Source organism: Armigeres subalbatus, chromosome 1, assembly GCF_024139115.2.
Source record: "Armigeres subalbatus isolate Guangzhou_Male chromosome 1, GZ_Asu_2, whole genome shotgun sequence".
Classification (NCBI taxonomy): Eukaryota; Metazoa; Arthropoda; class Insecta; order Diptera; family Culicidae; genus Armigeres; species Armigeres subalbatus.
This window is the reverse complement of record NC_085139.1, coordinates 36,858,122-36,872,737: the sequence shown is the minus strand read 5'-3', so window position 1 is coordinate 36,872,737 and position 14,616 is coordinate 36,858,122. Positions and strand designations below refer to the sequence as shown.

Genomic DNA, 14,616 nt, shown 5'->3' with positions numbered 1-14,616 from the left:
GGAAGGAATACTTCCCGAATTCCGGAAGGAATTCTTTCCGAATTCCGGAAGGAATTCTATCCGAATTCCGGATGGAATTCTATCCGAATTCCGGAAGGAATTCTATCCGCATTCCGGAACGAATTCTATCCGAATTCCGGAAGGAATTCTATCCGAATTCCGGAAGGAATTCTATCCGAATTCCGGAAGGAATTCTATCCGAATTCCGGAAGGAATTCTATCCGAATTCCGGAAGGAATTCTATCCGAATTCCGGAAGGAAATCTTTCCGAATTCCGAAGGAATTCTGTCCAAATTCCGAAGGAATTTCGTCCAAATTCCGAAGGAATTCTGTCCAAATTCCGGAAGGAATTCTGTTCGAATTTCGGAAGAAATTATGTTCGAATTCCGGAAGAAAATCTGATCGAATTCCGGAAGGAATTTTATGCGAATTCCGGAAGGAATTTTATCCGAATTCCGGAAGGAATTTTATCCGAATTCCGGAAGGAATTCTATCCGAATCCCGAAAGGAATTCTGTTCGAATCCCGGAAGGAATTCTGTTCGAATCTCGGAAGGAATTCTGTCCGAATTCCGGAAGGAATTCTATCCGAATTCCGGAAGGAATTCTATCCGAATTCCGGAAGGAATTCTATCCGAATTCCGGAAGGAATTCTATCCGAATTCCGGAAGGAATTCTATCCGAATTCCGGAAGGAATTCTATCCGAATTCCGGAAGGAATTCTATCCGAATTCCGGAAGGAATTCTATCCGAATTCCGGAAGGAATTCTATCCGAATTCCGGAAGGAATTCTATCCGAATTCTGAAAGGAATTCTATCCGAATTCCGGAAGGAATTCTATCCGAATTCCGGAAGGAATTCTATCCGAATTCCGGAAGGAATTCTATCCGAATTCCAGAAGGAATTCTATTTGAATTCCGAAAGGAAATCTATTCGAATTCCGGAAGGAGTTCTATCCGAATTCCGGAAGGAATTCTATCCGAATTCCAGAAGGAATTCTATTTGAATTCCGGAAGGAAATCTATTCGAATTCCGGAAGGAGTTCTATCCGAATTCCGGAAGGAATTCTATCCGAATTCCGGAAGGAATTCTCTCCGAATTCCGGAAGGAATTCTCTCCGAATTCCGGAAGGAATTCTGTCCGAATTTCGGAAGGAATTCTGTCCGAATTTCGGAAGGAATTCTGTCCGAGTTCCTGAAGGAATTCTGTCCGAGTTCCTGAAGGAATTCTGTCAGAATTCCGGAAGGAATTCTGTTCGAATTCCGGAAGGAATTCTGTCCGAATTCCGGAAGGAATTCTGTCCGAATTCCGGAAGGAATTCTGTTCGAATTCTTGAAGGAATTCTATCCGAATTCCGGAAGGAATTCTGTCCGAATTCCGGAAGGAATTCTGTCCGAATTCCGGAAGGAATTCTGACTGAATTCCGGATGGAATTGCGTCCGAATTCCGGAAGGAATTCTATCCGAATTCCGGAAGGAATTCCGTCCGAATTCCGGAAGGAATTCCGTCCGAATTCCGGAAGGAATTCTGTCCGAATTCCGGAAGGAATTCTGTCCGAATTCCGGAAGGAATTCTGTCCGAATTCCGGAAGGAATTCTGTCTGAATTCCGGAAGGAACTCTGTCCGAATTCCGGAAGGAATTCTGTCCGAATTCCGGAAGGAATTCTGGCTGATTTCCGGAAGGAATTCTGGCTGATTTCCGGAAGGAATTCTGTCCTAATTCCGGTAGGAATTCTATCCGAATTCCGGTAGGAATTTTATCCGAATTCCGGTAGGAGTTCTGTCCTAAATCCTAAAGGAATTCTGTCAGAAATCCAGAAGGAATTCTGTCCGAAATCCGGAAGGAATTCTGTCCGAATTCCAGAAGTAATTCTGTCCGAATTTCAGAAAGAATTCTGACCGAATTTCGCAAGGAATTCTGTTCAAATTCCAGAAAGAATTTTTCTAATTCCGGAAGGAATTCTGTCTGAATTCCGGAAAGCATTTTTTTTCGAGTTCCGGAAGGAATTCTGTCCGAATTCCCGAGGGAATGCTATCCGAATTCTGTCCGAATTACGGAAGGAATTTTGTTCGAATTTCGGCAGTAATTATGTACGAATTCCGGAAGGAATTCTTTTGGAATTCCGGCAAAAGTACTATTCGAATTCTTCCTGGAATACAGTTCGAATTCCGGCAGAAATTCAATATGATCTTATAAAAGGAATTTCGTCCAACCTCAGGCAAGAATACTGTGCGAATACTGGATGGAATTCTGTCCGAATCCCGGAAATAATTCTGTCCGAATTTTGGAATGAATTCTATCCGTAGTTCGGAAGGAATTCTTTCCGAATTCTGGGGGCAGTGCTGTCCAAATTCCGGAAGGAATTCTGTCCGAATTCCGGAAGGAGTTCTGTTCGAATTCCGGAAGGAATTTTGTCCGAACTCCGCAGGTATTCTGTTTGAAGTCCGGTAGGAATTCTGTTCGATTTCCGGCAAAAGTACTATTCGAATTCTTGCTGTAATAATGTTCGAATTCCGGCAGAAAATCTGTCTGAGCTTATGAAAGGAATTTCGTCCAATTTCAGGAAAGAATTCTGTGTGAATTCTGGAAGGAAGTCTGTCCGAATTCCGGAAGGAATTCTGTCCGAGTTCCGAAAGGAATTCTGCCCGAAGTCCGATACGAATTCTGTTCGAATCCCGGCAAAAGTACTATTCGAATTCCGGCAGAAACTCTGCCTGAACTTTAAAAATGAATTCCGTCCAATCTCAGGCAAGAACTCTATGCGAATACTGGAAGGAGTTCTGTCCATTTGTTTCATTTCATCTATTGGAAACATTTTATCAACAATTTTGTTAAGCGATGATTTTAAGCCATTTCGAAAAAGGTGGTCGGTTATTGGCACCCTGAAAATCGCACTCAAGATGAAAAACTTTGAAGTGGGGGCGTTATGGCTGGAAAGATCAAGATTTATTGTGTCAATAGCAATGAAATTTATTACATTTAAGTACATTATACACATTTTATCAAGATTTTAAAAATTGTTTGTTTTTCTAACAACTTGGCTTATAGCCTGAAAATAGGCAATATACTGATGATTTCTCTTGATAATCACAGGGGTGCCACAACCGAATTAAGTAACCCTTTTGAAAAGTGAAAATAATAGTTATATTGCGACCGGTACGGTCAAAAATTACGACGGAGTGCCGACAACCGACCAGTGCTGGCAGCCGACCACCTTCGCCTACTATTTGAATTCCGGCAGAAATACTGAAACTTATGAAAGGAATTATGTCCATCTTCAGGCAAAGATTCTATGCGAATACTGGAAGGAAGTCTGTCCGAATTCCGGAAGAAATTTTGTTTGATCTCCGAAAAACTATGCCTATTCTGGCAGGAATACAGTCTTACTACGCACTTTTCTTACTTCTTGCTTCTGTTTATTTCACTACTCACATCCTACTTCACACTTCGCACTTCTCATTTATCATACCTCACCTATCCCTTCTCGCTTCCTATTTTTCACCTACCACCTCTCGGCTTCTTACTCTCACCTCTCACTTTTAACTTCTTATCTCTTACATCTCACTTCTTACTACTCGCTTCTCGTTTTTCATTTCTCACTTCTCACTTGCTCCTTCCTACTTTTTATTGGTCAATACTTACTTCGCACATCTCATTTCTTACTTCTCTCTTCTTATTTCTCGTTACTCACATTTCATTTCGAACATTTCATTTTCCACTTCACATTACTCGTTGCTCATTTTTCATTACTCACATCTGACTTCTCGTTTCGAACATCTCCTTTCTCGCTTCTTATTTCGTACTTTTTGTTCCTCACCGAACACACTTTAAGAAAACAAATTTGAACTATTCAGCCAAACTGCATCCGGTCAATTGGCCTTCGGATTAATTACCTTCTGGCTAAATAGGCTTCGGTAAAATGACCAGAAACCCTTACTTTCACTTCTTTGATAGCTGGTCCGCTTACCAATTTCTGACTTTCTGAGTATGAGTGGATGAGTTAAGCTTCAATACCAATAGAGGAAGTGTACCGGTTTTGGCCACCTTAGTGCCAAATTTAACCAATCCGGAAAAATGCATATTTTCCAAAAAAAATATCGATCAACAGTGAAGAAAGATAAGGGAAATATCTCATGTTATAGCTAATAAAACCCTCGAGAATTGCTTTACTTTTGGAGTTATGCGAGAATCTGGCCAAATTAGGAACATGGCCAAAACTGGTACAGTTACCCTACCAGAGTACCAAAACGAAAAAGAATCAGCAACAAACCGGCAGACTTCAGTGGGCTGTTCATTTGGTCGAATCTCGTATGCAATTTCCAAAATAATATTCAACATATAATCGTATAATGTTCGATGGAAGAGTGATTGATTGATTGCACGTGGTGGAAGAGAAGTTGGAGGCCCTCATCGATCGAAAAACATAAGAAACATCGTTTATCGTTTATTTGCTTTCAATTTTTACAATTTTTCAAACAATTACACACACCTATGCATGGAAACTATTGTCAATCGATTGATTGATTTCTTAATTTCGCATAACCCACTCCGGACTACGAGTGAATCGAATCATCCCTTCCAATTCAATCAATTGTTAGGAAACAATTGGATTAATTAGAACTTTCTTTGCCCCAGACAATTTTACTTCTGATTCTTCCTCCTGAGCTGGTATTACTTCTCAGCGATAAAAGTTCTACCTAAGAAAATATTCTATTGATAGCGCAAAGCAGTTCAAGATACGCTTTCAAACAGTAGATATATGGCACCAGCTGTCAGATAAGCTTTTTCCGACTCGGTTTGCTTCCTTGCGAAGTACCGAAGATCCGACTTTCGATGATAGTGGATTTGCTATCGAAGTTCGATCCACCATCGTCGTCGTCGTCGTCGTCATTATTGATATTTGGTGAAAAAGTGAAAATCTTCTCCAAACTTGGACTTTGAATGGCTTTGTAATGGCCAATTTTTCCTTGACGGCAAAGCGCACCAGCAGTCGAGAAGTTGCGAACGATATTGAGTTGGAACAGATAACGTATTGAGACACATATCGCTATCGGGCGTCGCTGGTTTGGGGTGAAGTTTGCAAGGATTTAGTTCCGAGGCGATGCAGCCAGTGTGACGAAGAGAGCGGTGGGTTTCGGTTTGATAGTGATTCGTAAAGGATAACTTTTGACCCAGTTCTGGGAAGGAGGAAGCTCCAACAGTTGTGACTAGTCGGTCTGTGACATGTGGTCGTGTAGACACTATGAGGGTTGGATACGGAAAACTTTTCTTGATTCAATCGATTTGATGATAATGGAATTTGTGGTTTCAGATTAGTGGAAGCTGATACTGATTTGTGGCATTTCGTGGAATACGGGTGACGTTTTCCTTTTGAATTTTATATCAATATATTGATTTTTATGGAAATGCAATCAAGACTGTGGAAGAGAACAAACATCCAATTTCGGTGCTCTTTGATGGAATTTGTAATTCGGTTAGGGTAGGTTATTCTCATTACTCTTCCATCAAATAGCTCCACTCGGTTTCAATATTCCAGTCACGATTTTCAAATCAATTTTACTCCATGAACACGAGACAAGCAATCAAGTGAGAATGTCTGCAACGGCTCATTCTCATGGACCACTTTCAACCCAAAATTGTGGAAAGTAAGTGAGGATTCCTGGAATGCCTTCGCCTGAGTTACCTTCCCCCGAGGCTCTTCGATGACGTTATTTATGCAAATTGGGATAATTTCTTTCAATCAGCCATTGTACCGGTTCCGCTCGTCGTCACTTCAATTTCCTCGACGGGGAACGACTGGAGGGGATTTGAGACTGTGCTTAAAAATAGAATGGAAAATCCTCAACCAGGTTCAAACAACAAAACCGGAATTTGACTGCCATCTTAAGCGGAATATGCTCCAATCTGTCTGTACTCCCTAAAACGTCTCGGAATGACTTAAATGTATTTATTTTGCTGCCGCGTCTCAACACCCCCAAAGCCATTGTCACTCAGATAATCCTCCAGCGTTGTCACCGCTCTGATTGGGTCTTTGCATGATAACGAAGTCGTTGCCTTTCCTTGTTAGACACTCGATTGAACATGATTTTATGCGATAATCTTGTCTCGCATCTTTCTCATATTGCAAGTTGGATTCCCTCCTCGTACCGGAATCTATAATCCACTGAATAGCTTCCCATTGGAATCACGATAAAGAGAAGCGAATTGTAGCCGTTTCGGAATTATGGAGCACCATCTAAATCCGACAGTGGCACGAGAGCGCTACTATTGAACACACTCAGCCAACATTTACCGAAATCGGAGTTTGAACAGTTTCTGGCTATTTGCTCGTCAGCCAGCTTTTGTCGGTTTACTTTAGTTCGACGGTGGAGGGGCCAATAGGGGAAGAAGCCTTGATGGTGTTTAATCGGATCAATCTGAAATCAATTGATTTGCTTCTTGAGCCACACATTCTTCTGCGTAAAATGCATTAACTAGGATTATGAGGAGAATGAATAATTACGAGGTAGAATGCGAGAACAAATTGCCGATTATTTGAATGAAAAACTGTTTTTTTTCAACACACGTTAGTTCTTAAAATATCGTGATTCCAAATTAAATACCGAGTATAGTCACATTTGAGTTGTTGCAGCCAAATCGCTCCGATTATGCTGTTAGGGAAGGTCAAAATTAAAAATTCAAAATACAAAAAAAAATCAAAATACAAAAAATTCAAAACACAAAAAAATCAAAATACAAAAAATTCAAAATACAAAAAATTCAATATACAAAAAAATCTAAATTCAAAATTCAAAATTCAAAATTCAAAATTCAAAATTCAAAATTCAAAATTCAAAATTCAAAATTCAAAATTCAAAATTCAAAATTCAAAATTCAAAATTCAAAATTCAAAATTCAAAATTCAAATTTCAAAATTAATTCAAAATTAATTCAAAATTAATTCAAAATTAATTCAAAATTAATTCAAAATTAATTCAAAATTCAAAATTCAAAATTCAAAATTCAAAATTCAAAATTCAAAATTCAAAATTCAAAATTCAAAATTCAAAATTCAAAATTCAAAATTCAAAATTCAAAATTCAAAATTCAAAATTCAAAATTCAAAATTCAAAATTCAAAATTCAAAATTCAAAATTCAAAATTCAAAATTCAAAATTCAAAATTCAATATTCGAAATTCAATATTCAAAATATTCAAAATATTCAAAATATTCAAAATATTCAAAATATTCAAAATATTCAAAATATTCAAAATATTTAAAATTTTCGAAATATACTCAAAATATTCTCAAAATACTCTCAAAATATTCTCAAAATATTCTCAAAATATTCTCAAAATATTCTCAAAATATTCTCAAAATATTCTCAAAATATTCTCAAAATATTCTCAAAATATTCTCAAAATATATTCAAAATATTCTCAAAATATTCTCAAAATATTCAAAATATTCAAAATATTCAAAATATTCTCAAAATATTCAAAATATTTAAAATATTCAAAATATTCTTAAAATATTCTCAAAATATTCTTAAAATATTCTCAAAATAATCTCAAAATATTTTCAAGATATATTCAATTTATTCTCAAAATATTCTCAAAATATTCTCAAAATATTCAAAATATCTCAAATACTCAAAATATTCTCAAAATATTCAAAATATTTAAAATATTCAAAATATTCAAAATATTCAAAATATTCAAAATATTCAAAATATTCAAAATATTCAAAATATTCAAAATATTCAAAATATTCAAAATATTCAAAATATTCAAAATATTCAAAATATTCAAAATATTCAAAATATTCAAAATATTCAAAATATTCAAAATATTTAAAATATTCAAAATATTCAAAATATTCAAAATATTCAAACTACATATTCAAAACATGAAAAATATTCAAAGTACACTGAATTTTGTACAAAAAAATCAAAATTCAAAATTCAAAATTCAAAATTCAAAATTCAAAATTCAAAATTCAAAATTCAAAATTCAAAATTCAAAATTCAAAATTCAAAATTCAAAATTCAAAATTCAAAATTCAAAATTCAAAATTCAAAATTTAAAATTCAAAATTCAAAATTCAAAATTCAAAATTCAAAATTCAAAATTCAAAATTCAAAATTCAAAATTCAAAATTCAAAATTCAAAATTCAAAATTCAAAATTCAAAATTCAAAATTCAAAATTCAAAATTCAAAATTCAAAATTCAAAATTCAAAATTCAAAATTCAAATTATAAAAATTCAAAATACAAAAATACTAAATTGCAAGAAAATTCAAAATACGAAAAATTCAAAATACAAAAAAATTGAAATACAAAGAAAATCAAGATACAAAAAAATCAATGTACGAAAAATTGAAAACACAGAAAAAAACAAAATACTAAAAAATTTAAAATACAAAAAAAAAATCAAAATATTCAAAATATTCAAATCAAAATTCAGAATTAAATATTAAAAATTAAAAATTCAATGTTCGAAATTCATTATTCAAAATATTCAATATATTCAAAATATTCAAAATATTCAAAATGTTCAAAATATTCAAAATATTCAAAATATTCAAAATATTCAAAATATTCAATATAATCAAAATATTCAAAATATTCGAAATATTCAAAATATTAAAAATAATAAAATATTCAAAAATAAAAAATATTCAAAAAATTAAAAACATTCAAAATATTCAAAATATTCAAAATATTCAAAATATTCAAAATATTCAAAATATTCAGAATATTCAAAATATTCAAAATATTCAAAATATTCAAAATATTCAAAATATTCAAAATATTCAAAATGTTCAAACTATTCAAAATATTCAAAATATTCAATATAATCAAAATATTAAAAATATTCAAAATATTAAAAATATTCAGAAATTAAAAATATTCAAAAAATTAAAAATATTCAAAATATTCAAAATATTCAAAATATTCAAAATATTCAAAATATTCAAAATATTCAAAATATTCAAAATATTCAAAATATTCAAAATATTCAAAATATTCAGAATATTCAAAATATTCAAAATATTCAAAATATTCAAAATATTCAAAATATTCAAAATATTCAAAATATTCAAAATATTCAAAATATTCAAAATATTCAAAATATTCAAAATTCAAAATTCAAAATTCAAATTCAAATTCAAAATTCAAAATTCAAAATTCAAAATTCAAAATTCAAAATTTAAAATAAAAAAATTCAAAATACAAAAATACTAAATTGCAAGAAAATTCAAAATACAAAAAAATGGAAATACAAAGAAAAAAAATCAATGTGCGAAAAATTGAAAACACAGAAAAAAAATCAAAATACTACAAAATTTAAAATACAAAAATATTCAAAATATTCAAAATATTCAAAATATTCAAAATATTCAAAATATTCAAAATATTCAAAATATTCAAAATATTCAAAATATTCAAAATATTCAAAATATTCAAAATATTCAAAATATTCAAAATATTCAAAATATTCAAAATATTCAAAACATTCAAAACATTCAAATAATTCAAAATATTCAAAATATTCAAAATATTCAAAATATTCAAAATATTCAAAATATTCAAAATATTCAAAATATTCAACATAATCAAAATATTCAAAATATTCAAAATATTCAAAATATTCAAAATATTCAAAATATTCAAAATATTCAAAATATTCAAAATATTCAAAATATTCAAAATATTCAAAATATTCAAAATATTCAAAATATTCAAAATATTCAAAATATTCAAAATATTCAAAATATTAAAAATATTCAAAATATTCAAAATATTCAAAATATTCAAAATATTCAAAATATTCAAAATATTCAAAATATTCAAAATATTCAAAATATTCAAAATATTCAAAATATTCAAAATATTCAAAATATTCAAAATATTCAAAATATTCAAAATATTCAAAATATTCAAAATATTCAAAATATTCAAAATATTCAAAATATTCAAAATATTCAAAATATTCAAAATATTCAAAATATTCAAAATATTCAAAATATTCCAAATTCCAAATTCAAAATTCAAATTCAAATTCAAAATTCAAAATTCAAAATAAAAAAAATCGAAATACAAAATAATTAAAATGCAAAAAAACTCAAAATACAAAAAAATTCAAAACACAAAAAAATCAATATACAAAAAATTGAAAACACAGAAAAATAAAAACAAAATACTAAAAAATTCAAAATACAAAAATATTCAAAATATGTACAAATCAAAAACAAAATATAAACATTTCAAAATATAAAAAAAATCAAAATACAAAAAATTCAAAATACGAAAATACAAAAATTTCAAAATACAAAAAAAATCAAAATACAAAAAATTCAAAATGCGAAAATACAAAACAATTCTGAGAAACTGAAAAAAATGTCGAAAAGTTCGAAATTGAGGAAAATCCGAATTTTGAAAATTTGAATAATTCTAAAAATTGTAAAATTTGGGAAATTTCTAAAATAATGAAAATTCTAAAAATTTCTAAAATAATGAAAATTCTAAGAAGTTTTTTAATTCCTATACGTCAGGAAGTTTCTTTAGAGAAAAGACGAATGCGGACTATCATATTTAATTAAACAGCATGATTGTACCTTTGACAGATACGTACTTAGACCTCAACAATAACGCTGTATTCAGTGTTTCGTATTGATTCTCAGATTGTATGAACATTATGACATTCAACTAAAAGTTTTTAAATAATTATTGTATCTCCTTTGAAAATTTCAAAAATTCTACAATTGGTAATTGGGAATTTGGAAACAATTAAGATTCCTGAAAATTGCAAAAAAAAATTGAAGTTGTGAAAAATAAAAAATAAACTGAAAAGTTTGATTTTTTTTTAAATTCATCTTTTTAAAAAAATTTAAACTAAAATTCCAGAAATTCTGAAAATTAGGAGAATTCTCTTACTTGGCCCTAGCGGTGAAATTAAATGAAATATTACTAGCTCGTCTTGTGACTTTGTTTTTTCAGAAATTTATGGATTTGAAATATTTAAACTTAGAAAATTTCCGAAAATTTAATAATTTTTAAAATGTTTATACTTTCCAGATTTTTGAAATTTTTCATGATTTCTAGTGTCTTTGAGATTATGCGAATTCTTAACGTACAGAACTTTAAGATTTTTCAAAGAAACTTTTGGAACTTTTAGATTTGAGGATCATAAAATTTTTGAATTGTTTAAACTTTTCTAAATTCTTCAAATTCTCAGATTTTTCAAAATTTCATAGTTTTTCAATCTTTAAGAAATTTTAGACAGAATTAAAAAAAAATGATTTTGGAGAGATTTATCCAAAGTTTGAAACTTTTATTTTTCGGTAATTTTTGGAATTTAAAGAATGTCAAGAGCTTTTAGAATGTTTGAATTCCTAAATATGTTGGTTTCGACAATATTTAAAAATATCTTGGGTAAACGCTGCTTACACAATTATACGAAACAGCGACGGTTCGCCTAAATATCTTAAAAATCTGAAAATCTGAAAATATGATAAATTCTCAAAGTTTTGAAAATTATGAAAAAAATTTGAAAAACAATTTGTAAAATTTTTAAAACAGAATTTTATTATTTCTTAAATTCTCAACATTAGAAAAATTCTAAAATTCTAAATAAATCTATGAAAAAAAATCAAATAATTTTTTTTTCAATTCTAAAAAAATTGAAAATGCCTAAAATTTTGAAAAGTTTGCAATGTTCTGAATAGATTCTGAATAAGATTGAATTTTTTTTTAAATATGAGTGTCATTAGAAGGCTTTGAAAATTTGAAAAAGTTCCGAATTTTTTATGTTTTTATAGATTTTTCATAATTTGAAGATTTTTAAAGTTGCAAACCAGATTCTGTAATTTACAATTTTAAAACATTAGAAATTAAAAAAAAATCACAATATAATTGGGAAATTAATAAGATGAGAGTTATTAGAATTTTAAAAACCTAATTTCGAGAAATGATGAAAGTTTTTAAAATATTAAAGTTTTTACTAATACCCGGAAGATTTGTAGGTTGCAATAATTTTTTTTGTCTTTATTTAAGAGGGTGATAATTTTGAAAATTCTCATACTTGCATTAGATTTTAAGGTGGATTTTGCCCTGGTTTCATTATTCTTAAACCCAAATTCAAAATTCAAGGTTTCCAAATTTCTAATTTCTAATATTTGAATATATTTGATATTCTGAAATTAAAAATTCTCGAAATATATACTGCCGAAGTTTTAAATTTGAATCCACAAAATTGAAAACTTAAAAATTCTCGTAAAAAAAGTCTCACACGCTAACTTTTACCTACTCAGTGACTGAGTAAAATTGTATTGCCCTCTCTTTTCTTCCCACGGAAATTCTACTCAAAAGCTATAACGGAAAATTATGAGTAGTACAAATTTTACTCAGTCACTGAGTAGATGAAAGTTAGAGTGCACGTTCATAGCTCTTTGATAATAAACCTCGTTTATTTTTATTTTTTCTTTTAATAAAATTGCACATTTTTCAATGTATCAAGAACGCGCGAAAAAGTAGCTCAATTAGTAGATAGTATGAATGTTCAGAAAGAAAAAAAACATCGCTTGTAATGAACTCCAGTTTATTAAAAATAGGATTGCTTTTCAAATAATAAAATAGACGTTCTCATAACTATTGTGCTATGCTTTCATAAGAAATACTAATAACGCCATATTTTTTCATTATTATATAATTAAAACCTAGGAAAGACCTCCCTCTTTTCTTCTTATTATGAACATTTCCAAGATTCAAGATATGAAATGGTGTTTCATCAGGATGTCATTTCGATTTATCTTTTCATTCAACTCTTTTCTTCATCATCCAGCTTTGCTTTTTGTACGAGTGAATCAAGCAGCCACTAGAAGGGGAAAAAACACCAGCGTTGAACACGGTTCACATTTCCAACATTTTCCCACCAGACACCAAGTGCCGTTTTTTGTCTGTCCCAATCCCAACTAGTTTCCCTGCCGTACCAGTAGTCCGCAACTTGCGGGAGCCATCTGAATTGAATCCCATGACCGGCTGTTTCTGCCTGATACCAATCTGCCCCATATGGCACCTGCCACGTCCCACCGGCCGACGACGCGCAGAACGAAGATTAATGCCCATATGAAGTGTTTTCGAAATGGGCCTCCATTTCGGCCAGAAGAGCACTCCACTTACCTGAGCGGATCCTTGATGTGGATGTACCGGTCCAGCGAGATGGCGCACAGATTCAGGATGGAAGCGGTTGAACACATGACATCGAACGCCACCCAGGTGTCGCAGAATTGGGCCCCGAATATCCAGTAGCCTGCGGGGTGGAAACGAGAGCAAAAAGTGATGGTGAATGTTAGGAGTCGTTAATTATTTAGTTTGGGATTCAGACGGTTCAGGAATGCTCTTGAAAAGGATAGACCGTTGTTTGGGTTTAAGAACATTATTCTTCTATTTTCATCCGAGAACTAGATGGTGTTGCCCGAAAAAGATAGAACTCATCAACCTCAACATACAAGTGGTAAAAATCACTTCAGGCAAAAGCAAATTACCTCGCAAAGTGATCATAAAGTGGGAAGATTGTTGCAGCATTGCTTTCGCTGTTATTGCAATCAAAATCGCTACGATAATTACCAGCGAAAAGCTTCTACGCGCTTCCCGTAGCTACGGATGATGGAGTCTATGCCATCAAGCAAGCAAGGCGACCACGCGGATTCATCCTTGCCTAGAGGCTGTCGGGCTCTGTAAAAACCCTTTCGTTGCCAGAATGCGGACGCTCACCCATCAGCCAGCAATCTCTCGTGTTGTTGTTGGATGCCCGTTTGCTACGTCGTCGTTCGCTGGCACTGGCTGGCTTGACGTTGATGATGCAATAATGAAAATGGATTTAGTGAGTTGGTGGAAAGTTTCAAATCTCACCACATAGTCAGCAGCCACGGGCGGTGCGGAAGACAGTGCGGTCTGGCGGGAGGCCTGGTTCATCGGTTGAAGATGAGCCATCGTGGCCGGTGGAATTGTTTCGAAGGTTGTTTTGCAAGGAATGTTGAGCAGCCGGCCCAGGGCGATGCATTGAAATGCATTTGGGTAATTGGATCAGTGATCTGGAATGATGATGATGATGCAATTTGGTGGAAAAAGGATTATGTTGTTGCTAATACTGGGTGAAGGCATTCCTTCGGATGAGTTGAGGTTGGTGGAATGCAAAATGATTTATGGTTGATTCAAAATCGTTTTGGAAATAAATTTGCAATGGAAATTCATAATCGCTCTTCTTGGTAGATCTCTACATAAGTCAGTGCACGAGGCATTCTAGCCCCCTCTCTCGATATTCATGCTTTTTTTATTTTTCATTTCCATTATGTATCCTTAAGTTATTATTCAATCAAAGGTTTCATTTAGGTAAAAGCCGCAATTTAATCATATATCCCCGTAATCTTCAGGCATCGAGCTGCCCGAACATAAAACTATAGACTGACGCGTTTCGGTCAAGCAAGTGTGTGTCACTGCCAAACTATACCAAAAATGATTGATTCATAGCCTCCCATTAGCGTTGTCTGTTTCGACAGAGAACGACGACCTTTCTATCTACTAAAGTCTCGCAAAATCGATCTTTCGTTGTCTTTCTGGGATTTTGTCTAGA

General features: G+C 31.9%; 1 protein-coding gene across 1 annotated transcript in view; it reads right to left on the bottom strand.

The window, feature by feature from the left end:
* Positions 1-14,616, bottom strand: part of LOC134224303 (dopamine receptor 1) — a 727,585-nt gene that overhangs the window by 164,460 nt on the left and 548,509 nt on the right. Inside the window, exon 6 of the mRNA XM_062703640.1 lies at positions 13,164-13,293. Within this exon, the coding sequence (XP_062559624.1) occupies positions 13,164-13,293 (130 nt within the window). The remainder of the gene's footprint in view (positions 1-13,163; positions 13,294-14,616) is intronic.